The sequence below is a fragment of the Orcinus orca genome, chromosome 18 (assembly GCF_937001465.1).
Source record: "Orcinus orca chromosome 18, mOrcOrc1.1, whole genome shotgun sequence".
Taxonomy (NCBI): Eukaryota; Metazoa; Chordata; class Mammalia; order Artiodactyla; family Delphinidae; genus Orcinus; species Orcinus orca.
The window spans coordinates 66525362-66553214 of NC_064576.1; the positions used below are offsets into that span (position 1 = coordinate 66525362).

General features: G+C 38.3%; 1 protein-coding gene across 1 annotated transcript in view; it reads left to right on the forward strand.

Annotated features, from left to right (window-relative positions):
* The window catches only part of CCDC169 (coiled-coil domain containing 169), a 42251-nt gene that overhangs the window by 12033 nt on the left and 2365 nt on the right, over positions 1–27853 (forward strand). The window contains 5 exon segments of the mRNA XM_049701378.1: positions 5811–5921; positions 6004–6044; positions 20121–20188; positions 20190–20217; positions 20438–20491. Of these exon segments, the coding sequence (XP_049557335.1) occupies positions 5811–5921; positions 6004–6044; positions 20121–20188; positions 20190–20217; positions 20438–20491 (302 nt within the window).

The following is a 27853-nucleotide window of genomic DNA, read 5'->3' on the forward strand; positions in this document are numbered from 1 at the left end:
AAGATGTGGCACATATGTGCAATGGAATATTTCTTAGTCATAAAAAGAAATGAAATTGACTTATTTGTAGTGAGGTGGGTGGACCTAGAGTCTGTCATACAGAGTGAATTAAGTCAGAAAGAGAAAAACCAGTACCGTATGCTAACACATATATATGGAATCTAAAAAAAAAAAAAAAAAAAAATGTCATGAATAACCTAGGAGCAAGATGGGAATAAAGACGCAGACCTACAAGAGAATATACTTGAGGATACAGGGAGGGGGAAGGGTAAGCTGGGACAAAGTGAGAGAGTTGGATGGACATATATACACTACCAAATGTAAAATAGATAGCTAGTGGGAAGCAACCACATAGCACAGGGAGATCAGCTCAGTGCTTTGTGACCACCTAGAGGGGTGGGATAGGGAGGATGGGAGGGAGGGAGACACAAGGAGGAAGAGGTATGGGGATATATGTGTATGTATAAGTGATTCACTTTGTTATAAAACAGAAACTAACACACCACTGTAAAGCAATTATACTCCAATAAAGATGTTTAAAAAAAAAATGAAAAAAACGGAATTCTCACCTTGTTCAACATAAGGGATTTCATACTGGAGAGAAACCCTAAAGTGAAATGAAATTGGGAAATTTATTATTAAGGTTTTATAATGGGGATGTAGACTTTTCCTATATAGGAGAATTGGGTGTTATAAATGTGCTCATTCTTTTCAAATTAATTTATTGATATGTAATTCTTATTAAAACAGAGCTGTTTTTTCTTAACTTCAATAACTGACTCTAAAGTTAATGAGATGAATAAATAGGGATAACTGATAAGAAATTTTGGGGAGTTGACGGGACTCCTACAATATATAATAAAGCTAAAGTCATTAAAACTGAAAACAAATCAGTAAAACAAAATAGGTAGTATATTAGTTTGCTAGAGCTTCCATAGCAATGTACCACAGACAGGCTGAGTTGAACCACAGAAACTTATTTTCTCACAGTTCTGGAGACTACAAGTCCAAGGGTGTGATGTTCACAGGGTTGGTTTCTTCTGAGGGCTTTCTTTCTGTGTCTTCACATGGTCTTCCCTCTGTACCTGTTTGTGTCCTAATTTCTTCTTATAATGAAATCAGTCATATTGGATTAGGGCTAAGCATATGATCTCATTTAACCGTAATGAGCTTTTTAAATGTCCTATCTCTAAATACAGTCACATCTGAGTACTGGGAGCATAGGACTTCAACATATGAATTTGGGGGGAGGAAGCAGACACAGTTCAGTCCATAACAGAAAGAGATTCTAATTTATTAAAACGTTGTACTAGTGTGAAATTCAGGGCCAGGTTACTAAGTTAATTAAAAAATTGTTTTCAGTTATCTATGAAAAAAAGGAGAAAATAATTTTCATTTATGAGACTTGTGGTAAATAGATTATTACAAAAACTGCACTAGACATTGAAATAGGAAAGTACCAAATGATCATTGTTTTAGTCTGCTCGGGCTGTCATAACAAAGTACTGTAAGACTGCGTGGCTTAAACAACAGAAATTTATTTTCTTATAGTTCTAGATCCTGGAAGTCCAAGATCAAGGTGCCAGTCGATTTGGCCTCTAGTGCGGACCCATTTCCTGCCTTGCAGATGACAACCTTCTCATTGTGTTCTCACATGGCAGGCAGAACAAGCTATGGTGCCTCTTCCTTTTTTTATAAGGGCAGCAGCCCTATTGGATTATGGCCCCACCCTTATGATCTCATTTAACTTTTATCACTTTCTCACAGACCCCACCTCCAACTAAAGTCACATGGGGTTAGGGCTTCAACATATGAATTTTAGAGGGACACAAACATTCCATAAAAATCATGAAGCTATCACTTTCTAATTACTGTCTTCCCCTTCCCACCATCAAGAAAGAACAACTTTAGCCTGCCTGCCCAAGTTTGGGAAAGGGCTTCTGGGCAGAGAACTGGAACCAAAGAGCCAATTACCAGTAATGTTTTATTGGAATCTGTGTCACCACACAGAGCTTTAAAAGAGCTAAAAGAGGGACTTCCCTGGCCATCCAGTGGTTGAGACTCCGTGCTTCCAATGCAGGGGGCGTGGGTTTGATCCCTGGTCAGGGAACTAGGATTCTGCATGCTGCATGGCACTGCCAAAAAAAGAGAAAAAAAACATGAGCTTCTTTTAAAGTGATGAATTATTCAATAAATTCCATTTGGAAAATTGGTATAATATTTAGAAAAATAATCCCTTTAGATCTTCACTGTATACTTAATTCTCAAAACTTCTGGGGGGACTTCCCTGGTGGTCCAGTGGCTAAGACTCTGTGCTCCTAATGCATGGGGCCCGGGTTCCATCCCTGGTCAGGGAACCAGAGCCCACATGCCACAGCTAAGAGTTCGCATGCCGCAACTATGACCTGGGGCAGCCAAATAAATAAAACTTACTCTAAAATAAAACCTTGCAGATAGATTTAATATTTAAAAATATTAAATATTTAAAATTTAAAGATTTAAATACTTTAAAATGAACCAAGAAAATATAGATGAATGTATATTTGTTTATGGATAAAGAAGGCCTTTCTTAAAGAGCAATAAATCACTGAGGAAAACATGTTTATGTTTGACTTCCCTTGTGAAAATAGCTTCTCTTGATTTAAAGGAAAAAAGACCAATATGAGAAGTCAAACAGTAATCTGGGAAAGACATTGGTAGCCAAAATGATGGACAAAAAGTTTATATTTTCACCACATCTATGTCCTCTGCAATTCAGTTAGAAAACACTAAGTTCCCAGTAGATAAATATGAGTAGGACACACAGAGACAACTCGTGAATATGGGAAAATATCCAACTTGTTTTTAAGTCAAAGAAATTTGTTGCCTATAAAAGAAGTAGAGATTTTTTTTATAAGTGAAATAGGAACTTTATACATTACTGATAGCAGTGTAGTTCTACCCTTTGGGGAAAAATTTTTGCAGTAAATTTCTTATGATGATAAAAATAATAATAACAAAAACAACTAAGTTTTATAGCAATTTCTGTGTGCCCTGCACTGCTTTAAGCCTTCACATGTTTTAATTAATCCTGTCAATATCCTATAGTGTAGGAACTTTAATTATCCTTATTTTACAGTTGAGAAATTGAGGCACAGGAAATGTAACTTGCTCAGGATCACAGAAATAAACTGGTGGAGACATGGCTTAAACCCACTTGTCTTAATTTGGGGATGTTTTTCCTCATGGAGTCTTCTGAAAATTTGCTGGGGGGCAACTTTACTCAAAGAGATAGTCTTTGCACCGTGCCCCCTTTTTGTACATGTTGGCATTTTTGTTCATGCAGTTCTTGCTGTTTGAATATTCTTTTTTACCCTCTCTGGCTTAGAACAGGTGTTATTCCCTCCAAGAAGCATTTTCTGTCCCTCTTCAATCTTGACCTCCCCATTTCTGATTCCCTTCTGTCACCTTCCAGATTGGATATCTTTCTTTGCGTACCATTACAACCAATTAACCAAAAATTTCTTAAATGTTCTGGCTATGTTTCTGTACTCCCCACCCCTCCCAACTTCTCCTACTGCTGATTGACGGCAGGAATTGTGTCTATTTTATTTTAGAATCCCTAGTGCCTCATACAGTCCCACATAGTAGGCTCTTTCCTTTCCTTGTTAACATTTTCTTACTTTACAAAGTCTTTTCAAGTTAATATAACTCCATCACTGTAATCATAAATATAGTGAACAACACAAACATGAATGTCCATGTAGGGTCAAGTTTCAATCAGTTCAACTGTGTTCTTCTTAACAATTTAAAAATAATTATTTGGCATTGTTGTTGGGCTTTGTTTGTTTTGTTTTTGTTAACGTGCTATCTCTCTTTGGGAAAAAATGTCCATATCTGAAATATGAGCCTCCACCTAATATTCTCTTGCTTTATGAACTTCCTCTTTTAAGGTCAATTTTGACCATGAAGCATATTTCTAGAATTTTTCAATTTTTGGTTTGATTTTGTTTTTCACTGTAGTGATTCTAGCCAAGATCCCTCTTTGAGACTGCAAAGCAATTTAATTTTTCCCTTCAAAGGTACAGTGCTTGTTTTTTGTTTGTTTTTAGAATTACTGCAAAAACAGTGGTTTCATGGAGTTACTGCTCAGGGTATTTTTTCTCCCAAGAGACACAAATGTTTCTGCTAAATTTTTATCCTCACAATCTGTATTTTGATAATTAAGTACATCTTAGGCCTTGATAGGTTGGCTGCTGTGGTGCTCAAGGTCAAGGATCATCTTTTTTAGGGTCACATTTATTGTGACCATCTAATGAGAGCACCACATCTCTTACCTGGGCTGGTTTTAGATGGCTCTGAACATTCCTTAGTATCAAGATTATTCCAGAAACTTGCTATTTTGAATTGCTAATCTTATTCCCACTTGAAAGCATAATTTAAACATTACTGCATTTTAAAGACAGATGAAAAACTATTTCTCAAAAATTTTGTAAAAATTACAAACCTCAGTATGAAATCAGTACTTCTGGCTTATCACAGAACAAAGTGTGGCAGGGAAAGTCAAACTCAGTGTGGTCCTTTTTCAGAAAAAGAAAACAGTTGACAGCAGGAAGCTGACCAAATTTGTGGGTGGGGGGGCAATGCTGGTATGTGAAAAGAAAGCAAAAATTTTATCAATCTCCAGTTTTGTGGGTCTCCATCCACTTGTTAAGCATTTGGATTAATGACTTTGGACTTTGGTTTGGAAGGGCATTCCTGTCCCTCTCTTTGGTAGACCACATCTGATTAGAAATGAGAGTGAGGGCACGGTTGTGTTAAGGTTGTGGAGGTTGGCAGTGGTGTGAGCTAGTAAGTCTTTCTGCTTAGACTCCTCCATCAGCCATTATGTAGCAGAAGTTGCCCCATATGTGCAAAGAGCATTTAAAGTTTAGAAACACCATTTTTTCTCTCTACAAAGTGTGACTTTCAAGACTCAAAAAAAAAAAAAAAAAAAAAATTAGCTTTGGGCCTTGGAGCCGAAAAGGAGGTTTTAATTCTAGGCTGCATCCTCCTCCTCCTCCCAGAGCAAGAAGACAAATGTTTTGGCCTCAGTAGCCAAAGGGATTTAGTGAAAGAAAACTGCTTACGGATAAGAGAAGATACCTGAATAGGTAGCCGAAGGTAAAGAGTGTTACCATAGCATAGCGGTTAAGAGGACACACTTTCAAGTCAGAACAAATTGGTTGAAACCCCAGTTCCCCATTTATTACTTTGTCATCTTAATACTGTTATTTGACATCTCTGAACCTTGTTTTTCTCATCTGTAAAATGGGTAAGTTTTTGTAAATGAGGATTAAATTAGTTTATATGTGTAAGGTATTGTGTGCTTTTAACACAGCAAACACATAATTGGTAGTTGTTGAACAGACTTCAGAATTCTTTTGCAAAGGAAAAAAATGAATATGACATTGGACGGGAGGCTAGTACTCCTTAGGCTGTAATATATGGATATTTCAAGTTCCAAGGAAAGAAACATGTTCCTGATATTTCCTCTAATAGAATTCCTTATAAGGATACACAAGGAACTAAAGACAAAAGCGGGTGGAGAGTAAGAAGACCAGGAATCACAATAGTGACAGTGAGGCTGGCTGGGTGGGAATAGGTGAGTCTGGTGTCTGCACAGATCCTGTGTAATGGAGAACGCACGCTTAGACATGAGTTCCCTCCAGTGCATCTGTGTTACTAATAAAGTCCAGTATAGTAATGGGGTAGGACTGAGCTAATTAATGTTTTAATGAATAAATGAGAGGTGGTGAAGTGAGCTTGACCATCCCCACCTCTTCACTCAGGTGGTGAATGGAAAACCCGTTATGAGACACAACTTGAATTGAATGACCAACTAGAAAAGCAGATTGTTTCTCTCAAAGAGAAAATGGAAAAAATCTGTGGAAATCCTTCAGGTACAGAAGTGCCTATATATATGTTTTATAAGTGGAGTTAAAATTGATAAAACATCAGTTGCTCATATTTGCTTTATTGTAGACAGACTGTCTTCTATTCGTGTCTATGAATGGATGCCAGTGGTGAGTAAAAGATGTTGAAACAAAAGGAATAATTGAAGGAAATTATGTGTACTTTTCCCCAGACAGATTTCAAACAAAAGTTTAAAGACTGTGACAAGGTCCAAATAAAATATCTTATTCAGTGGCGCTTTCCTGTGATGTAAAGAATCCTATAAACAAGGCCTTCAGCTTGGTCTCTCCTGTACAAAGCTGGGCAGGGATTCTGTTGCAGGTACAAACAAAATAGAAGTGAAAGGATCTCAGTGGTCAGGCTGGGGGGAAACCTGAGTGTCTATTCCTTACAACCTGAAAGAGCCTGTTTAACTCAGAAATACCTCTCTCATACCCATCTAAAGCAGTTCCATTCTAGTTCCTAGAACCCATAAATTACCCTGTAACCGCACTGCGCTGCTTCACCTACTTTTTCTTTTGGTTGCCCTAGTGACATCTTTCTTCTTTTGAGAAGTAATTTAAATCTCCGATAAATGAATTTATGTTTTCTACTTTACAAAGAGTATTCATTTGTTTTTCATTCATTCAAATATTTGTTAATATTTTTTTTAATGTAGAGGAGGCCCAAAGCATGACTTATGTTGAACTCTTTCTGAATTTTTATTTCAAGAATACTCAGAAAAACATGGAAATCTCGTAAATAAACCAAGGGTACTTTGCATGAAAATGAAAATACAATACTCAGCTAAATTGGCAGGACTTAATATTACACTAATAATTATAATAACTTGTCCTAAATTAAACATATGTAATATGCAAATTAACTTATGTACATTATTTCAGTCTTGCAACAAACCCCATGACATACAATTTTATATTGTTATTTTAATACATGTGATTCTAAGCTTAAAGAGATTGAATGATTTACTCAGTTTCACACAGTCTGGAAATGTGGAGTCAGAGTCTCTCCCTCTTAAACCTCTGCCATTTAACTCTGCTATACCAACAGCCGTTTGATACTGCTGATCAGAAATAATGTGTTTCTCAGTAGCTGTAGGTAGAGCACTAAGCTGCCTGCTGTATTCACAGAAGCCCTGGGCATTTATGGAGAGCGCTCTTTGAATAACTGCAAACTTTTAGTGAAAGACATAGAAAAATCTTGTATTTTTGTTAATGAATTGAGGGAGAAATTAACTTTTTTGCAGACCTCTCTGTTATTTACAACCCAGAAATACCCTTATGTCTGTGTGTTGGAAAGTCAGGAAAATAACGTGTGTTTTTTTGTTGTTGGAAAAGTGGTGAAGTTTTGTCCTCTGCCATGGAGTCATAGCTCCATCTTGTGGTATTTAGAAATTGCTGCAAGGGCTCTTTTAAGCTTAGTGTTTCTTAACTGTAGGTAGAATTTTATTACTACCTACAGAATATAAAATGTCAAGTTCTACCTACAGAATATAATATATTCTGGCTTCCTGCTTCTTGACAGCCTACCCCCAGTCATAGCTCAAGAAACGGGGTATCTAGCCTCCTGGAGGGTAGCAACAAGTGCTGGTGTGACATGGGAGAAGACTCTGTAGCATATCTAAGAAGCATTTAATCAGTTTCCTCATTGCTACCTCAGACTCTGTAATTTATTCATGTTCACAAAAATACACTTATTTCCCTTGATGAATTTGTGTTATTCTTGAAGAAAATGTCTTTCTCTTAAGAGGTTTAGATCTGGAGGCAGAGAATTACATTTCTCTTCAGTATAGAACAAAAGAAATGTTAGAAGAACCAAGAGTGGGGCCACATACTAAGCAGAAGGAAAGTTCAGGCTCTTAAAGAGCTGGTCCTCTCTATTCTCTGGGCAGATGCCCTGAGTACCTGGGTTTTCTTACACAGTGGAATCCAGGGGGCGTTTGTCTGAAGAGCAGGGATTAGGAATCTAACCAGGGAGTTGGTGATGGAAGTAGCCAACTACTGAGCAAAAAGCATTGGGGATCCAAAAATCCTATATCCAGGATAGGAAAGAAATCTCTCTTTTCCGAGGACAAAAGCAATAGTCTTATTCTTTATATCAGAGACAATATTTGTGAGATTCAGACATGTACCATTTGTGTAATACAAACATTTTTGGTTTTCTGTTAGGTTGATAATCAGAGAAAAGGGCCTAAATTAGTTGTTTTGTGGGACAGAGTATGACTTCAAATGCTATTTGTAAATTTACGGACTCTCTATCCTTGTTGTAGATTGCTTAGTCTTTAGGAGTAACCTGAACCCACATACTTAAGAAACTGATGTCAGTTAGTTTGAATACTGATTTTGAGTAACTTCAAAGTGCAGCTTTGCTTATGAGCAACAGAAGGATGAGCACTGGTTTTTGACCTGTGCATGTCTAATTTCTTTAAATGTTCTCATTAGAAAAAGAAATATGAAACATCCAATAAGTTATTTTCAACCTGGACCACTAAAGTGGACTTGATTTTAATATTTTAGAAAAAAGTATTTACTTAAGTGGGAGTGGGGTTCTAGTCCTTGTTTGGATACAGATGGGCTTCAAGCCTTCAACCTTTCTGAAGATTGCTTTTCTCATCTGAAGGCAGTATGCTTAGGTAAACTTTAAAGTGCCTTACAGTGATATAATTTGTTAAACTTTAATTTTAGCAAGATGTCTCAGTTAAGGGTTATGTTTGGCTGCATATAGGAGAAAGGCTTAAACAAGTAAGGTATTTTGGAGCTTTTCCTCATGTAACAGGAAAGGTGGAAGGTATGCAGTCCAGGGTTGGTGCAGTGGCTCTATAATGCCTTCAGGAATCCAGACTCCTCCTGACTTTCCACTCTGCCGTCCTTTAATGAGTGGCTTTGTCCCCATGCTCACAAGATGGCTTCTCACTTGCTTCACAGTCTCATTCAGGTAAAGAAGTAGGAGAAGGGAAAAGGGAAAGGTGAAAGCTAGTCAAGTCAGCTTCCTCTTAACAAGCTGCACCCAGCAGTTTCCCTGTACATCTCATTGGTTAGAACTTTATCACCTGGCCACCCATGTTTGCAAGGAAGGCTGAGATTTGTAGTGTTTTAACTGAGCATAGTAGGACGAAGGGGAAGATGGACATTGGATGTGCAGTCAGTTCCATCTGCCACACACAAGCTCTATCACCACATTTCATTTTAAGGTAATATGTATTTATTTAGTATTATTTGGAAAATAAAAGAGAAGAAAAGTATTAAGTTAAACACATCTACTGTTGTCTTCTTAGTAATTTTTGGTATGTATATATATTGATTAAAAGGAACAACTCAATAGATAAGACAACCAAAAGGGGAAAAAAGGAATAAAAAAAAGGACTGCACTTTTAAAAAAATATGTAATTGTAACCTTACTTCATGGACAATTTTGTATTCTATTGGTATGTTCACCATGGACAATTAAATCAATTATTTCTTATGTTTTCTTCATGTACATTTTTAAGGGCTACATTATATTCCATTGCATTGGATTATTAATGTTCAATTACTTTCCCCTATAGTTAAATAGTTTAGGGTATTTCTGGTTTCAATTTTAAATACAACAAAACCCACAGAGGACAATATGGCAAAAAATATATTGTAGTATTTGCAAATCTTTGGATTTTTGTCACTTTTTGACCTCAACTTTTTTAATGAAAATACTTTATAGAGTCGAGGCAAGATGATCTTGGATTTAGTATATGCCATTCCAGTTTATTTTAAAATACCTTTCTAGGGCTTCCCTGGTGGCGCAGTGGTTGAGAGTCCGCCTGCCGATGCAGGGGACGCAGGTCCATGCCCCGGTCCAGGAAGATCCCACATGCCGCGGAGCAGCTGGGCCCGTGAGCCATGGCCGCTGAGCCTGCGCGTCTGGAGCCTGTGCTCCGCAACGGGAGAGGCCTCAACAGTGAGAGGCCCGCATACCACACACACACAAAAATAATAAAATACCTTTCTACATATATTGTGTCTAAACATTCATATAAAAAAAATCATGCTGTATGTGGCATTCTTCTAATATTTTTATTCTATCCATGTTAATACATAAAGATCTAGTAAATTTTATCTGCTGTATAGTATTCCATTAGATGTATATATCCTAATTTATGTATTCATTCCTCTATTTCAGTACATTGAAGACTTTTCAAAATCTCACTATGACAAACATTGCCAAGGTGAACATCCTTATAAATGTCTCTGAGTACAGAGTGTTCCTCTGGACTTTGCTAACTTTTCTGCAAAGGCTAGAGAGTAAATATTTTCAGCTTTATAGGTCACCCCATCTCCCTTGCAACTACACATTTTCACTGCTGTGTTCTAACACATCTTCCTTTACAAAAACAGGCGGCAGCCAGATTTGGTGTCCAGGCTGTAATTTGCTGGCTCTTGCTTTAGGGCAGTGGTCCTCAAACTTCCATAGTAACAGAATCACCTGGAGAACTTCATAAAAATATAAAGTTCAGCCCCATTCTTTATCCAGCTTGCTACCTCTGCAGTCTTTATTAGTTCTCCAGCTAACTCGAATACACACAGAAGTTTGAGAACCGCTGCTCTAGCACACTTATAGCGGAGTTTTTAGATCACGAGATATGCACATATTCAAATTTTCAAATAAAGATAACGTCACTCTGGATCGATCTATCTAAAGACACCCCAGGTCTACAGTTAGCTCAGTATGTCAGGAATAAATAAGAGAGGTGATGGGAGATGAGCTTGGAAATACATGCAAGGACTACATAATAAAGGATTTTGTATCCATGTTAGGGAGTGTGAACTTTTTATATGTGATGGGAAGCTACTGAAGTATTTTGTATACAGTTTTAAAGTCATCTCCTACCCCACCCCCCAGGACTCCCCAGGGATGGGTGAGACTTGAAGCAGGAAAACCAGTTAGGATGCTCTTGTAATAATCTAAGGGAAGGTGTTTTTCAGCTTGGACAGTAGTATATGGGGATGGAGCAGAGGTGACAGATTGAAGAGATGTTGAGGAATGTGGATTTTATACGTATCTAGATACTCGGGTGAGAGTGGGAGAGGATTTGAGGATGGTTAAGCTTGAATAACTTTGTGGATTAAAAGGAGCAGGGCTCTAGAAATCAGAACTGGTGGGGATAATAAGAAATGACTTAGGTTTGTATGTATTACACAGATACCAGTGGTCAGTCAGCAACTGGAAATAGTTTTAGACTGCAGAACGTTGTCTCTCTGGAAATAGAGGCCATGGAGTCATCAGTGTCACTTGAAGTCATGAAAGTTTAAAGATTGCTCAGGCAAAAATATATAGTCTCACAAATAGGATTGAGGATTGAACCCTGGGAAATACTAACGTTTAAGGTAATTCAGTGAAGATCAATGAGAAGGAAAAATATTGAAAAAGGATGAGGGGGAGAAGTGGGCAAGAGTGGCATCCCAGAAGCCAAGGGAGGAGAAGGTTTATGAATGATCAGCAAAAGGATATTCTCCAGGAAACTTCTGGTGCAGGGTAGGATAGAGCGCATGGTCCATAGTTTGGGCAAATTATTCAGAGGCGAAGGATGTAAGCAAGTGCTAACCAGAAGAGAGGATATTGGGGGAAAGAAGTGGTGCAGAGGAAAGTAGGGGTGAGAAAATGGAGTGAGTGTAAGCCATGGAAACATGGCTTCTGGAATTAAACTGTTCTGGTTCAAATTCAAACTATGGGACACTAAGGAAGTTAGTTCATCTCTCTGAGGCTTAATTTCCTCATCTGTAAAATAGAGTTAGTTAAACTCTCTTGTAAGGTTGTCATGCAGACTACTAGAGATATGTCAAGCCAAAAGCATAGTGGCTGACAGAGTGAGCAGCGTGTTAGTTCTCTTCCTTCCTTCCCTTGATAAAGGAGAAGTAAAATTTCATTAAAACAAGTCTGTTGTGAGATTAACCTTAATCTATTTGGAAGGAATAAGGGCAAGGGTAAGGCCCAGAGATGTGCAATCTGTTTGACTTATTTAGCTCTGCTGTTACACAGTTGTGAATCTTCTGGTACCTTCTTAAAGCTCTCACAGAATTTTGTGGTTCTTTGTACCTGCCCAGAAAGCAGGGGCTTCTGCAGGGGGTTAAAGCTTCTAATAAAAAGCACAGAACCTTTACTTCCCTTGGGCTAGCTGGGTGTACATTTTCTAGCCCCTTCTGTTTGTGTCCACCAGAAAAAGAATGTAGAGGCTCCCTAATGTATCAGGAATTTCCAGGTGTGTCCTGCAAAGATCTGTAGCCTTTCTGGAAGGCTAGAATCTGTTTTAAGCATACCAAATAACTAAAAGTTAAGGCTAATCCGGCTGTTTCACCTCTGATGAGCAATAGCTATTTCTCAGGTTCTGACCTGGCCCTCCAGGCCTCTTCATTAATCTCTAGTTAGGTAGTTAGGTTACAGAGCTAAGGGTGCACTGTGCTCTTTATCAGAGCTTGATGGCTCACACCGTGCAGCCCTGCAGAGGGTTCCCCAGCAATAAATTGAGTAATCTTTCAGTGCTTTACTGTCACTACTCACATTTGGCAGTGCATGTCTTGTTTCCTAGATTAGCTTGTTCAGGCCAAGTCAAGCTTAGTACCTCTGATACTGTGCCACAAACAGGAAAGAGGGTTGGCTCCTCTACTTCCCAACTTCCCTTTACTGCCCAGCACTGCTGCATCCTTAGCTGCTGGTCAGTCTTTCGAGTAGTGGTTCTTTAATTTTCAAACTCTATAAGAATCACATGGATAATTTATTGAAAGTATACATTCTGGGCATTACTCCCAGAGATCCTCATTTCATAGGTCTAGGGTAAGCCCTGAACATTGGTCTTTTTAGCAGGCATTTCAATAGGTTCTATTACAGAGCACAATCTGGGAAAAAGAAACAAACCAATTTAAGGAATTTATATCCCTCAGAGAAAGATGTGCAAGACAGCATGTCTTGTGACAAGAGTTACTATAAAGTCTTTATCACCAACTTCCACCATTTCCCTGTGGTCAACTCTATGACAGCGGGAGTCTTGGTCCTTGACTCATCTGGAATCAAAATCAGTGACACCTTATCTCAGTCTGTTTGGGCTGTTAAAAAAAAATACTACAGACTGGGTGGTTTATAAGCAACAGAAATTTATTTGTCACAGTTCTGGAGGCTGAGAAGTCCGGGATTAAGACACCGGCAGATTCAGTGCTTGGTAAGGGCTCGCTTTCTGGTTCATAGACAACGCCTTCTTGCTGTGTCTTCACATGGTGGAAAGGGTAAGGGAGCTCTGGGGGATCTATTTTATAAGAACATTAATCCTATTCATGAGAGCTTAAACCTCATAACCTAAGCATCTCCCATGATACCATCACATCAGGCGTTGGGATTTTAATATGTGAATTTGGGGGGGGCACAAACATTCAGACCATAGCACCCCTATTTGTCTCTGCTTCTAATTTTTCCATCAGTGTACTCTCCTTTGTTTTCCACTACATCCAGACAACTTGGACCCTTCAAGGAAACCTCTTACCAGCACACATGCTCTGTCAATCAGATGGTTAGAGCACAGGAGATCCCGCTCCTAAAGCCAACAAGACGGCCTGGTGGGGGGAGGCACAAGGGAGGGAAGACATTTAGTCTCACCTCAAATGTTCTCTGCAGGACTCTTGGTCAATTTGTAGAGAATCAATTGCTAGAAAGCCAATTTGCCGAAATTCAAATCCTTACTACGTCCTTATAAATATAATCTTAAGGTATTTAAAGAAAGGTTCAATTAGCTAAAAACTAAGTCTGTAGAATCAATATGAGGTATTATGTTATAGGCATCACCAGATTCGTGTTCTCCCCAAAGATCAGAATGGTTAATTTGGAGACAGGTGTAGCCTCAAATCAGAGAAAAGTTACAGATTTTATATATAAATCTAATAACAATGTTGTCCACCAGGGGGCGCTTGTCATTTAAGCATGCAGAACGCCGTGCTCATTCATTGTTGCAATTGCTTTCACTAAGAGGTACAGCATATCTAGGAGTTGTGATTAATTGTATTCTCAGGTTTTTCTCTTGTAAGCATTCAATAGAGTGATTTTTTAAGCTTGTAGTTTTTATGTGTTCCTCAGTATAGTAATTGCGATTGTTTTAAAAAAATAAGTGGCTAATAGAGCTTCTTTTCCACTTGGTATAGATGAAAGGGACTTTACAAAAATCTAAGTATATTTGATTTCAGGTATGTGAATAGTATCCTGAAATTTCTTATTCTTTCCCTGTTGTTTCAATCTCCTGTTGGAAGGTGACTTTTTACAAGAAAATTAAGACATGAATATAGGTGAAGTATGATACTGTTTGGAATGCTAAGATCTGTTTAGTTTCAAAAACAAAACAGAACAGCTTTTCCGTGATAGTAAGAATTAATTTTGTGTGTGCGTGATTTGGGGTGGGCTGGGTAGTTTCTAGTGGTGTCTTCAATTTAGCTGTAGCTTTAGGATATCTTTTTAGGCAGTTTTCTAGTACATGATGACTGATTATATAATCAGATAAAACCAGCTCCTTGGGAAGACCAAGAACTTTAAGTTGTGGGTCTTCTAATGAACTGGAAGTGACGGGATGAGAGACTATGTGCCTATGATGAAATCGTTTTTAAATACTAGTTTATTTTGAAGTAAGTAAAATAAAGAATCAAACTCTAGAATGAACCTTAAGGTTATTATAGTATGGTTTTATAATTTTTAAAGGATTTCTGATGTGTATAATAATTTTATAATTGGAATCACAAATGTATTGCTTTTAATGGTCCAAGGTACTTAATGACTAATGTAGTTTTGCAAAATCCAAAATGTGTTCTCATTTTCTCTCTAGGCAATTTTTAAAATTATTTACTTGCATAACACTTTATTTTTTAGAGCAGTTTTAGGTTCACAACAAAATTGGGAGGAAGGTATGGAGATTTCCCGTATACCCTCTACCCCACACATGCATGGCTGTTCCCCTTAACAACATCACTCATCAAAATGAACCTAAATTGACCCATCATAATCACCCGAAGTCCATAGTTTACCCTAGGGTTTACTTTTGGTGTTGTACATTCTATGCGTTTGGACAAATGTATTAACAAATTTTAGAAGAGCCTCAGTTGGAGGCATAGTCATTGACTTAGAGTTGAGGAAGAAACAGCAAAGTGCCTGCCGAGAGGAATATCAGTGAAATTAGAGCAGTCACTCTTCAGACCCACTTAGTGCCTTAGAACTTGGCAGCATCAGGTGCTGAAGAAGGTGGAGGTGAGGATGGAGCTGGAAACTGAGAGATTAATTGAACATATATACGTACATGGAGCAGTTAGTTACTGGGACCCCTCTGCCACCCCATGTGCCAGGATACTCTCCTTCAGTCAGTCGTCTGTTTTCTGGAAAAAAATTAAGCTGCAGTAGCTTTGGACTTTGGGCCTTCAGGCACAGATGGGGGTGAGAGTGAGATACAGGTCTAAAATAATATAATTAAATGAAAATATGTGATCTGGATAATGGAACTCTCAGCTCTCTCCAACTTGCCCTACTCCCAGAAAACCAGCAGCTAGGATTAACCCTCAAAGAGTAGGAGATTGGAGGATTCTTCATTTGAAAAACTGAAATGCCCTTAAGAAAAGCAGTCAGTCTGTCCACTCAGAGAATGCACCTCACAGACTTCCCAGGACAGGAAGCTTAACTGACTGAGGACCCTTGGTGTTGGGCTCGAAATCCATCCCTGCTTTTCATCAAGACCTCACCTCCCACAGGCTGTTCCAGGCCCATGATCAGGTGCAGTGGGGATACCAAGGCAGACCTATTCCTAGGAAATATGGGACCCCACTGTCAGTGACTTTGGCTTAAGGATTCCCTGCTGGCTTTGCCAGACTTTCCTTAGGCTGCATGCCAGCCTGGGATGCTTCCACTTCCAGGACCTTCTCTCCCTCTCCCCTTCACTGGGGGTCAGACTTGCATTACAGTTGACTACTTTCCCAGCCCTCTCCTGTTCCTTCCCTGTTTCCTCTCACACAGACATTTCTAATAATAGCATCTTTTCACATTTAACCCCATCTTGTTATCTGCTTCTCAGAAGACCACATCTACAACTAGAGGTACTGGGAGTGACATGAGAAAACAGGAGGTTAGGTGGGATTTGGCGCTGGCTCACTATGTAGCAGGCAGTAGGGGCTGTCCTGATTAGTAGACGTGGCACCACTAGACCTGGCTCAGTGTGGCTGTTGAGTTGCTAAAGATTTCACTGATGGTGACCTTGGAAAATGTTCTCATGTAGGGAAATACTGTGGAAGAAGCCATGATGCAGGCATTTGGAAAATATGGGATTATTGCCCAATTGTATTGTCATCCTTCATAAGGATAATGAGAGGCTGAGAATAGTTAGCAAGCACTTAATATCTAAGAGTGAAAAGCAGAGAGCCTTTGTGGTAGCTTCTAAAGAGGCCATCTGTACCAGTAGTGAAAGGGCAGCCACAATAGAACAGCGAGGCTGAAGACCCGATTGTGAGGGTTGCAGAGCTCCAGAGGCATTTGAATACCCAGTCCAAGCGGGCCTGTTATGTGAAGGGCAGGGCCCTGATGGGGATAACCAGGGATCCTAAAACTGTGACAGGACAGCTGGATGGATGCTCGTGATGATGTCAGCTCTACAACTCCACCTGGACCCTCTGGATGGGCAGAGGTGGCCCACCTCTAGCTCTAGTAAGGGCTAGAGCACTCACTGTCCTGGAAGGTGCTCGACAGGCCTCTCTCCAGCAAGGCAACCAGTTCTCCCCAGCCTCAGGAGCTGCCCCACCTCCAATCCTGGCTGCCAAGCCAATTCATGATGGTGCTGTTCAACAGCTATAATTAAAAGAAATTAAGAATGGAGGAGGAGAGGCTGAGGACAGTTAACCCAATAGAAGACATAGTTGTTTGCTCATTTCCCAGACCTGAACCAATTTTCAGATCCAGAAATCATAGACCAAAGAAGTGGCTGGGTTCCTAAAAGGAAGGACCCCACAGCATCAGTCCAAGTACATATCATGACAATATCTCCAGTCTTCCCCTGAACAGACCTCTGACCACTTTTACAGGTGACTGTACACTGTGGGAAAGGAAATAACCAGACATTTCGAGTTCTGAGTTGACATTGATCCCCAGAATGGCAATCTGTGTTTGAAGTCCAAATCACACTGGACCCAATGTGCCCACGGACTCCCCTACTCCCACAGTGATAATTTTTCCAGTCCCTAAGTAATTGAAGTAGATATACTTGGCAGTTGAAGTTAACCCTCCATTGGGCCCTCATCTCTGAAGTAAAAGCTATCATGGTGCAGAAAACCTAATGGAAATGTGAGAAATTGTGCCTTCCCCACCCAGGGCCAAAATTGTAAAACAAGAACAATTTGTTATCCCAAGGAAGAGGGCCTAACATAGCTCTGTTTAATTTGCCAGTCTGACCCCTGTATAAACTAGGTGTATCTTGGAGAGAGACTGTAGGCTACTGCAGACTTAACCAATTAGTAGCACCAACTGTTTTGCCAGATGTGGTATCATTGCTAGAGCAGACTAACAAGTCTTCAACATAAGGGTATGCAGCCACTGATTTGGAGAATGACTCTTTCCATTCCAATTAGAAAAGAGGTTCAAGAAGTTTGAGACTTCTGGTTTCAGCTCCAATATGTATAGTGCTTGGGAGTCATCAATCATGTCATAACAGAAAAAGGTGGATAACCTGAAAATCAATGACTCTTCTTGACTCCTTAGAAATCTGAATTTGCAGGAAAAATTCCCCCCCCAAAATCTGTATGAATAGACAAATCCAGACAGTCACCGAGATCTGCTTAACCTGGAACAGAAGCTGCCGCAAACACAAACTGATAGGAACACTTATATGGTAAATGTGATGAATTACTGGAGGAAGAACAGGCAAATCCATTATTAAAGTTGGAGACGTAACACCTCCTGTCAGCAACTGATAAATCAAGAAGGCAGAAAAATCAATGAAGATATAGCTGAGCTGAACATCACTATCAATCAACTCAGTCTATTGACAGTTATAGAATATTCCATCCAACAACAGCAGGATACAGATTCTTCTCAAGCTTACGTGTAACATTCACCAATGTAAACCACGTTGGTGGTTTAATAGGCACCCTATTAGACTCTGAGCTTCGTGCGGATAGGGCCTAGGCTTGTAATTCTCACTGTGGTATCCCTACCACAATGCCTGACACACAGGAGGTGCTTGATGAAAATCTTTTAATAAATAAATGAATTGTAAAATTAGGAGACAAGACAAGGAATCCAGTCTGCATGGGAATAGCAGCAAGATATATTCTAACACAGAGAAAGCAGATTAAAAATGCTTAAACCTCAAGGGTTAAAACTGCAAATCCACACCAACAAGTAACAGAAATCATCCTTTTGTCATAGAAACTGCCACTCGATTAATATTCCTAAACCTCTGCTTCCATCATGTCACTTCTTTAATAACTTTCAATAGCTCCCAGTGTGTAGACTCCCGAAACTGGCATACACCAAGCCTTTGCTAACCAAGGCCTTCCCTAGTGATCTTACCTTGCCTCTTATTTATTGCTCAAATACTTTGCTTCAGCTCTTGAATTTATGTCTTTCCTATCTACATTTCTTGTATGAGCTTCTAGAGTTTTGGACCATATCTCCTTCAGTTTTGGACCATATCTCATTAATATAAAAATAATTTTATTCCAGTTGTTTATTTGTAAATTAATTCCTTTTAGAATTTGGAGTGCATTTTCCCATTGACTCAATATTAAAAATGATTAGATCCTATTGTACATCTCTAAAAATGTATTTAACAAATGATGTAAGTGAAGCATATTACTATGGAAGGCTAAGCTTGGAATCCTTGGAGAAAGGGTCTATGCAGCAAAATTTTGAACTATATCCATCACTCCCTGATTGTCCCTTCAAAAACTGTCATCCTTGAGCATCAGTTTATTTCATAAGGGTTTGATTTTTATAGCGAACTCAGTCGGCTTATCCTCTTGTATTTACAGGGCTTTCATTGATTTTCTTCTGGAGCAAGTTTGTATTTGGGGGAGGGGGATTGAAAACCATTCAGGACGCCAGTGCATAATTTTTGAAGACAAATAATGCCTGCCTTAGAAACATCACTGATCATGTTTTAACAGGGATGCACATATGCATAGTGGAGAATTGTCACTTCCAAAGGATTTTTGTTTTATCACTGCTGTTATTTTTAGAGACTAGAAATTGTCCTGTTTCAGCTGACCTAATTATTCCTATTAATACAATTTTTACACTTCTAATAGTTATTAACAAGTATCTAAGAGAGAATAAGCAAATTTTTTTCAAGAATGAGCTGTGTTTCAGGAGAAGGGGATGCGTTCTAAAATAGCTTGCAGTTTGCTCTGTGGAGATTTAAATCGGCAGCTTCCATTTTTATTTGAATGTGTCTTTTAAATAAATTCGGTGACCTAGATCATGACCAGCAGGAGTTGTGTAGAATTTGACTTAGCGATTTTAAAATCTAATATGTAAGAATATGGGAAATAATTGGAGTTACTGGAAAAGATCAGTTATTAGTTTAGGATCTAAAATTTTAAACCAAATCAGTGTAGTGCATTATTGCTCTGGCACTTGGCTGACCTTCTTCTCTACTCGGCTTCAGCTATTTGTGATGAGGGGTATTTGTGATGGATTGATGTCTTAGATTCCAGAACTGTCCTACTCTACAATATTTTCACAATTCCCCTCATTATCAACCTTATCGCCTGTTCTAACACTCTGCTTTTGTTACCCTGGTAACAATCTTATGAATACACATACAATAATTGTTAGTGTGTGTTGTCTTCGGAATCAGATTACCTGGATTCTAATTCCAGCTCTACCATTTATTAGCTCTGTGCCTTTGGGCAAGTTATTTAACCTCTAGCAGTTTTCTCAACAATAAAATGGAAATAAATATATTAGCCATCTCCATGGCTATAATAAGAATTAAATGAAATAATCTATGGAAAGCACTTAGCACATGGCATATTGCTAGGGTTCAATGAATATTGTAATTATTACTATTACTGAAAAGGTACATATTAAAGACTTCTGAAATCACAGACTGATACAGAGGAGAGGGAATTTGTCAATGAAGAAATTGGTGGTCATATTTATTGTTATTTAGAATGTGAGCACATGTAAAAATTTACTGTTTATACTTTCAGGAAGCCTTAAATACATTGCTTAAACAACTAGAGAAAGAAAAAAGGAGTCTTGAAAATCAAGTAAAAGACTGCACTGAGACTGGAACAAGAGTTAAAGGTTTGTTTTTATTCTATACTAAGACGTCCCTTTGGAACTGCCATGATTTTTAGTATGTTATCTAAAAACCTACTATATAATTCTCACAATATACTTACAAAACTATTTTGTACATTACTTTAAAAAAGCATAGCGACATAAACTTAACTTAGCAGTAGTTTCGCTAGTATTGTAAATCTTCTCTGATGCTGGATTCTTTACTTCTGTATCTTTCACCTAGGGTTACCACAAGACCAGCCGTGAGCGCTGTACATACCTTGCCGAAAGGTCTCAGGTAACTTTTGGTTTTTTTACTTCCAAGTTCTAAGAGTTTCCTCTTACTGTAAATTATGTTATTCACTTTTCTAGGTTTTTGATTGGTTTGGCTTGGTAGGGAAACAGCTGTTGGAATTATGGGAAACAAAGGTACCAAGTTTCTGTATATGGAGGGTGAAAAGGAAAACATATAACTTTAATAAAAAGGTAAAAATGAGATATAAGTTTCCCATATTAAGAGTGTATTTTGCATATTTGCTTCCTTAGTTGTTCTTTTAGTTTGATTTGTAATTGCTAGAATTCAAACAAATAAGTGGTTATCCCTCTGCTGTCATGAAACTTAAGGCATTTTACCTCATAGTTATGCATGGTGAAGTCTAAGATAGACCCAGCATTGCTATTGCTAGAAAGTGTATACTTATAAATGACAGGACAGGAAAGTGATCAGTGAATTATGAAAAACATTGCACATATTTTCCAGTTTTTCATTTGGTTTTTCATTTTATTTATGATGTTGGTATATAGAGTTTATTTTGATGTTGTCAGACCTATCTTTTATTTATGGCTTCTTATGTCATAGTTTAAAAGACTGTCTTCACCTCAGTGTTTCATAACATTCATCACATCTCTTTAGTACTTACATGGCTTAATATTTGACATTTAAATATCTAATGTTTATTAACTTTATTTTGGCATATGTTTTAAGTTTAGCATATAAATTCAATTTTCAGTGTGCATTATCCAAATGGAAGTGTCCAAAGAGCAATTGGATATATGAATCTCAGAAAGAAAAAAAAAAGATCAGGATTGAAGATATGGATTTAGAACTTATTAGCACAGAGATGGTAAATGACACCATGTGAATGAATGAAATGCATCAGGGAGAATACACAGGGTGAAAAGAAGAGATAGTCTAAGATATAGCTCTGAAGAGTTTCAACAGCGATAGTCAAGGGAAGAAGAGCCAGAAAGAGGGCTGGAGTCGTCAGGACATAGCTACATGAGGCGAGGAGGTAGAGGACCTTGAGGGCTGGTTTTGCCATAAAGGTAATCGGCTAATCACTGATCTGGAGTCTCCAGAGGTTCAATGAAAGGACTGAGAGGAAGGGAGTTAGCACTGGGGATTGGAGCCGACAAGGGGATGCATAGAACAACTTGCAAATGAGAGTCAGGGCAATAGGGGATAAAGGGAGGCTTGGACTTCTAGTGCCAATGAAGGTAAGCAGGAAATTGAGACAAAATAGCATCGCTCACAGTAGTCCCTTATCCAGAAAATGGACGATCACTTCAAACTTTATGGTTCTGGGTGCTTGGCTGGAAGCCCTGCTGCACTGGCACCCACATTCCTTTCCTCAGACCATGTTCTCTACTTGGAGTACATTGTTTGTCTTACACTCCAGTTCTGCCTCCTTCAAGGTGTAGCAAAATGCCACCTCCCTTATGAGGCCGTGATGCGATGAAAGACCACAGACTCGGGAGTCACTGCAAATTTGGATTTGAATACCACATTTGTGCCTAACTGTGGTTCAATCTTTTGGGGCCTCAATTTCTTTCTTCCTCTGTAGAAGGGAAGCAGTGGTACTGTAGTTATCTTGCAGGGGATTTGTGAGGGTTTAGAGATATAATGTAAGTAAAGTGCTGAGTGAAATGCTTGGCACATAATTGGTTCTAAATTCCAGTAAATGGTGAATATTATTTTCCTGTGTTTCTTTCCCGATCTCCCTAGCCTCTCTCTCTGCGACAGGGACTTGCCTTAGCCATCCTCCTTTAGCTTTGTTTATCTGAAAAAATCATTTGGGTGGAATAGTTCCTAGTTTGATTATACAGGATCACTGAACATACAATCAAAGCCTATTTTAACAGCTTCCCAGGAAGATGTTAATCCTGTTTCCCTGTGTAAATGTTAATAAGGATTTTCACTCTAGAGTGAATTGTTAATCTTTATAGTCAAAATGGTTCTGACCATGTGGATACTGTGGTGACTGGAAAGGTCAATGAATGATTTGCAGTTCTTCCCATGCTGAATACATAAATAATTGATTCTTTAGTAGATAACTAGAGCTTTTTGCTGAGTCTGCTGTTTATATTTCTGCTGGCTTCACTGTTTTGACTGAAACTGAGTTTCCACATATCAGGATTCTTCTAAGTTACACCGTGTATAAGACATTGCTTTTTAAGAATATACAAGCAATATAGCCAATATTTTATAATAACTATAAATGGAGTATAACCTTTAAAAATTGTCAATCTCTATATTATATGCCTGTAACTTACAGAATATTGTACATCAATTATATTTCAGTTTTTAAAAATGAAAGATTAAAAAAAGGATATACAGGCATACCTCAGAGATATTGCAGGTTTGATTCCAGACCACCACTATAAAAGAAATATTACAGTAAAGCAAGTCACGGGAATTTTTTGGTTTCCAGTGCATATTAAATTTATGTTTACACTATACTGTAGTGCGAGAGCATTATGTCTAAAAAACAATATCCGTACCTTAATTTTAAAATACTTTATTGCTAAAAAAATGCTAACCGTCATCTGAGCCTCCAGCAGGTCAGAATCGTTTTGCTGGTGGAGGGTCTGCTCTAGACGTTGATGGCTGCTGACCGATCAGGGTGGTGGGTGCTGAAGGTGGGGCGGCTGTGACGGTTTCTTGAAATACGACCACAGTGACGTTTGCCACAGGGATTGACGCTGCCTTTCACGAATGATTTCTCTGTGGAAAGCAATGGTGTTTGATAGCATTTTACCCACAGTAAAACCTCTTTCAAAATTGGACTCAATCCTCTCAGTCCCTGACACTGTTATCAACTAAATCTAGGTACTATTCTAAATCCTTTGTTGTCATTTCAGCAGTCTTCACCAGGGGTAGATGCTATCTCAAGAAACCAATTCTCTTTGCTCATCTACATGAAGCAACTCCTTATCCGTGAAAGTTTTATCATGAGATTGTAGCAATTCAGTCACATGTTTAGGCTCCATTTCTAATTCTAGTTCTCTCATTACTTCCATCAGATGGAAGTTACTTCCTTTGCTGAAGTCTTGAACCTGTCAAAGTCATGCACGAGGATTGGAATTAGCTTCTTCCAAACTCCTCTTAATGTTGATATTTTGACCTCTTCCCATGAATCATGAATGTTCTTAATGGTATCTAAATGGTGAATCCTTTCCGGAAGGTTTTCCATTTACTTTGCCGAAATCCATGAAAGGAATCACTATGGCAGCCCATAGCCTTACGAAATGCATTTCTTAAGTAGTAAGAGTTGAAAGTCAAAATAACTCCTTAATCCATAGGCTGCAGAATGGGGGTTGTGTTAGTAGACATGAAAACCAATTGTTGTCTATCTCCATTGGCGCTCTGAGGTGACCAGGTGCATTGTCAATGAGCAGTAATATTTTGAAAGGAATCTTTTCTCAGATTATATAATAATAATAATGGAAAAGTTTGAAACATTTTTCAAGAATTACCAAAATGTGACACAGAGACATGAAGTGAGCAAGTGCTATTGGAAAAATGGTGCAGATAGACTTGCTCAGTGTTGGGTTGCCACAAAACCTCGAATTTGTAGAAAAATGTCTACAGATTTATTTGCAAAGTGCAATAAAGCAAGGTGCAGTAAAGCAAGGTATGCCTGTACAGTGCACTGTATACTTCAGAGTCAGGCAGAAAGACTGACTAGAGCTTGTTGAAACACACAATAAACTTAACTTCTATTCCCACAAACAGAGAATTCTAGCAATGCATCTGAGAGTTGTTGAATATAATGCTTTGGTTTCCAGATAAGGCACCTGAGGCAGCTCTGTTTGATTGTAAGGCAATTCTAATTTTTAGGCTTGTTAAAGCATCAACTCCTTATTTTTCTTCCTTGAAACTTCTGTTCCTTCTTCTTTTTCTTTGAGACTTCCTTAAAACTCATTGCTTTTAGTTCCGTCCTCTGAAGAGGAAGTCTACACTCTTTCTATATGACAGCTTTTCAAAGATTTGAAAACAGCTCTCCATCTTCTCATAGCTTTTTTTACCCCCTAAGCTAAAATATTAAGTTACATTAGCCATTCCTCATGACATAGGTTCTAGACTATCCAGCTGTTTCGTTGCCTTTTTCGGCAACTCTATCTTGTTATTGTTCATTTGAAAATAGAGCTCCCAGGTTTAAATGTAGACTTGAGATATAATCTCAACAGCATAGCTGTTAGTCTTGTCCTCACCATACTCATTTTTCTTCTCTGCTGTCTGAGCAATCATTCTGAAATACAGGTGAAGAACACTTCAGTGTATAAAATTTCAGTGACTTTGCATTGTCCAAAGGATCTCAGCAAAGCTGCTCAGTGTATTTTACAAGGTCCTGTCTGACACGCAGTGCCTGCCTCTCCAGCTATGTCCTTACTTACGCCCTGTACTGCAGCCAGACCAATGATACATGTGATTCCTGTGTCTATCATCTGCTTTATACCTTGACGCCTGTGCTGCTCCCTCTGTCTGGAATGTCCTTTCCCTAGTTCTTAATTGGCTACTATTCCATGTGGATCCCCCTAAAGCCAGAATTAGTTGCATCTGTTGTATGCTTACAAAGCACCTATGCAAACCTCTGCTAAGGTAGCTAATTGTACAATCTATTTATTTTGCTGTTTCCCCAATAGATTGTAAGAACCACAATTTGTCCTTGTACCCCAGTGCCTAATGTAGTGGTGGCACATAGAAGATGCTCAATAACATCTGCTGAGTGAATAAATGAATGAATTCCATCTTCTGGTCCAAAGTTGTCACTTTTAGAAAATTAGTTAATATTTTTGCTTCACAAAGCAAAGAGTTCCTCAGGTGTGAAATCCAACTGCCTTCCCTTTTGCCTTCAAATGTATGCACATCTTTCCCGTTCCCCCTTCTGCCTTAAAGTAAAAGGATCCCATACTTCTTCCAAAGTCTATCTGCTGCCTCTAGGACTCATTTCCTAATTATTTTCTCATATTTCCAATCTCTCTTCCACTGACTGTGGTGTGTCCTTTGTCTGCAGCATGCTCATCTCTTCCACCAAAATACAGCAAAAACAAACTTCTATTTTGCCCTATCCTCATAAAACTACTACCTTAGCTTTCTTTTTCTCAGCTAAATTTCATGAAAGAGTGGATACACTCACTGCCTTTGCTATTCACTCCTCGACCTCTTTCAGCTGCCTTCTGCCCCCACCACTGAGTTCTGACACAGTTTATCTCTTAATAGCCAAATACAATACAATGACTCCTTATCAAGCCTCCTGGTAGCAGACATGTCTGAGGCATTTCATACTGCTAACTGTGCTCACTTTTTAAAACTATCACCCACCCCCCTTGACTTCCATGCCAGTATATTTTCCTGGGTTTTCCTGTTGTTTAAATGGTGGCCCTATCTTTAGTGATTCTCCTATCCCTTAAAAGTTGCTTTTCCAAGTGTATATCACCGACTCTCTTACCTCTCTGTGTGCTCTTAACAAACGATCTCATTTACTCATGGCTTCAGTCACCATCTCTAAGGTCATCAGCCTCAATTTTTCCTGAATTGCAGATTATATTTACACCACCCACAAGGTGTGTCCACTTTTGTATCCTGGAGGAATTTAAAAATAGACAATGAATGAAAATCTGATCTTGTCTTTCCATTTCAAGATACCTACAGCTCCTATTGTCTTATCAACCCTAACGGCAGAGTACATATATTATTTATATTTAGTGTCTGTAAAAACTTTTAATGGTCTTTACCAAATGGATGATATGATTTTCACAATTTACTCTATATTTATTTAAAAAATTTCATGGACTATGGGGTTCAGATAGAGGGGTTTCCAGAATGTTTAGAAGCCTGATAATACTGGAGAAGCCCAGAATTTCCCATTATTCTTCAGCTTCTCTTAGTCATGCTACAAAAGGACCTGGCTAGGAAAGAGTTAATTGGGAATTGACCATTCCTCTTATCTCTGAAAGCAATCATGAAATAAGAGGATAAATGCTCAACTATTTGTATTTCAGGTCTCTGGCTCCTACCAAGTTTCTAAAAGGCAACAGATGAGACGCAAGAGGGAGGAGATATGGGGATAGATATATATGTATAGCTGATTCACTTTGTTATACAGCAGAAACTAACACACCATTGTAAAGCAATTATACTCCAATAAAGATGTTAAAAAAAAACAATAAGGCGTCCCTGGGGTATTGATAACGTACTACTTCTTAATCTGGATGCTACTTACATGGAAGTGTTGAGTTTATGAAAATTTAACAAGCTATACATTTATCATATGTGTACTTTTGTGTTTGTAGACTATACTTCAATTAAATTCTTTTTAATCCCTTTAAAAAATAAATAAATAAAAGGCAACAGATGGATCAACTGCCTAGAATGAAAGAGAATCTAGTGAAAACTTAAGTCTAACTATATATTTCCTTTCTAATTAATTATATTCACGAGTGAATGGTACTCACAAAACAGGTGTCCATTGTATGTTGAACGTCCAGATTTTATAGCAACAATGTAAAATAGCAGATGATAAGAGAACTTAAAGAAGTTTGTTCTCTCCATTCACTATTTATATATATTTTGTAGGTTCCAGGAATGCTTTTCGTCCTCAAACATGATAAGATCTTGTTTTCCAAGCTAGAATAATACTGTTCCCAAGTAGAGCATACAACTACACCATTAACAACGATATAAATCCAATTAAATTATCAACCTTAACCTTTGTAGTGAGGAAATATGGACACTGAAATAAATGTAGATGCCAGTACAGTTTAAACTGTGTTTCCCTATGTGAACAAAAACAATTAAGAATGAATAAAGAGCAGAGGAATATTTTATGAGTTTAGGAGGTTATATCTACACATGGATTTTCCTGGTCCTGTACTAAGTACAGAAGAATTACTCAGGCAATCCTTGTCTTTTATAACCTTACCTCACATAGGGAAGATTTTCATATATAACTTAACAATATAAAAATTGTAAATGAAGATATAAATTAGCTATAGATCAGAATCCTTTTCAAATACAGGCATTCTAGATGCATGCAATATAGCAAGTTTCTTTGGTGAAAATTCATGGGAAAGCAACAGTTTATTCGATATTTGGCTAGATTGATAAGTATTCTTCCTTGAGTAGTCATAAATACTTTAAATTATAATTCATTATCTTTGTACATTTTCATCAGTGGAAATACAGTGTAGTTAAAACATTAAAGTAAATTCTGGAAAAGGACTTCCCTCTGGAAACTACTATACTTCTGTGTTGGGAGGGCCCCAAGACCACTCCCGTGCATGATTCTCTAGAACAACTCACAGGACTCAGCATCTATGTGCCCACGCAGCCAATTTATTACAGCAAAAGGGTACAAAGCAAAATCATCAAAGGAAA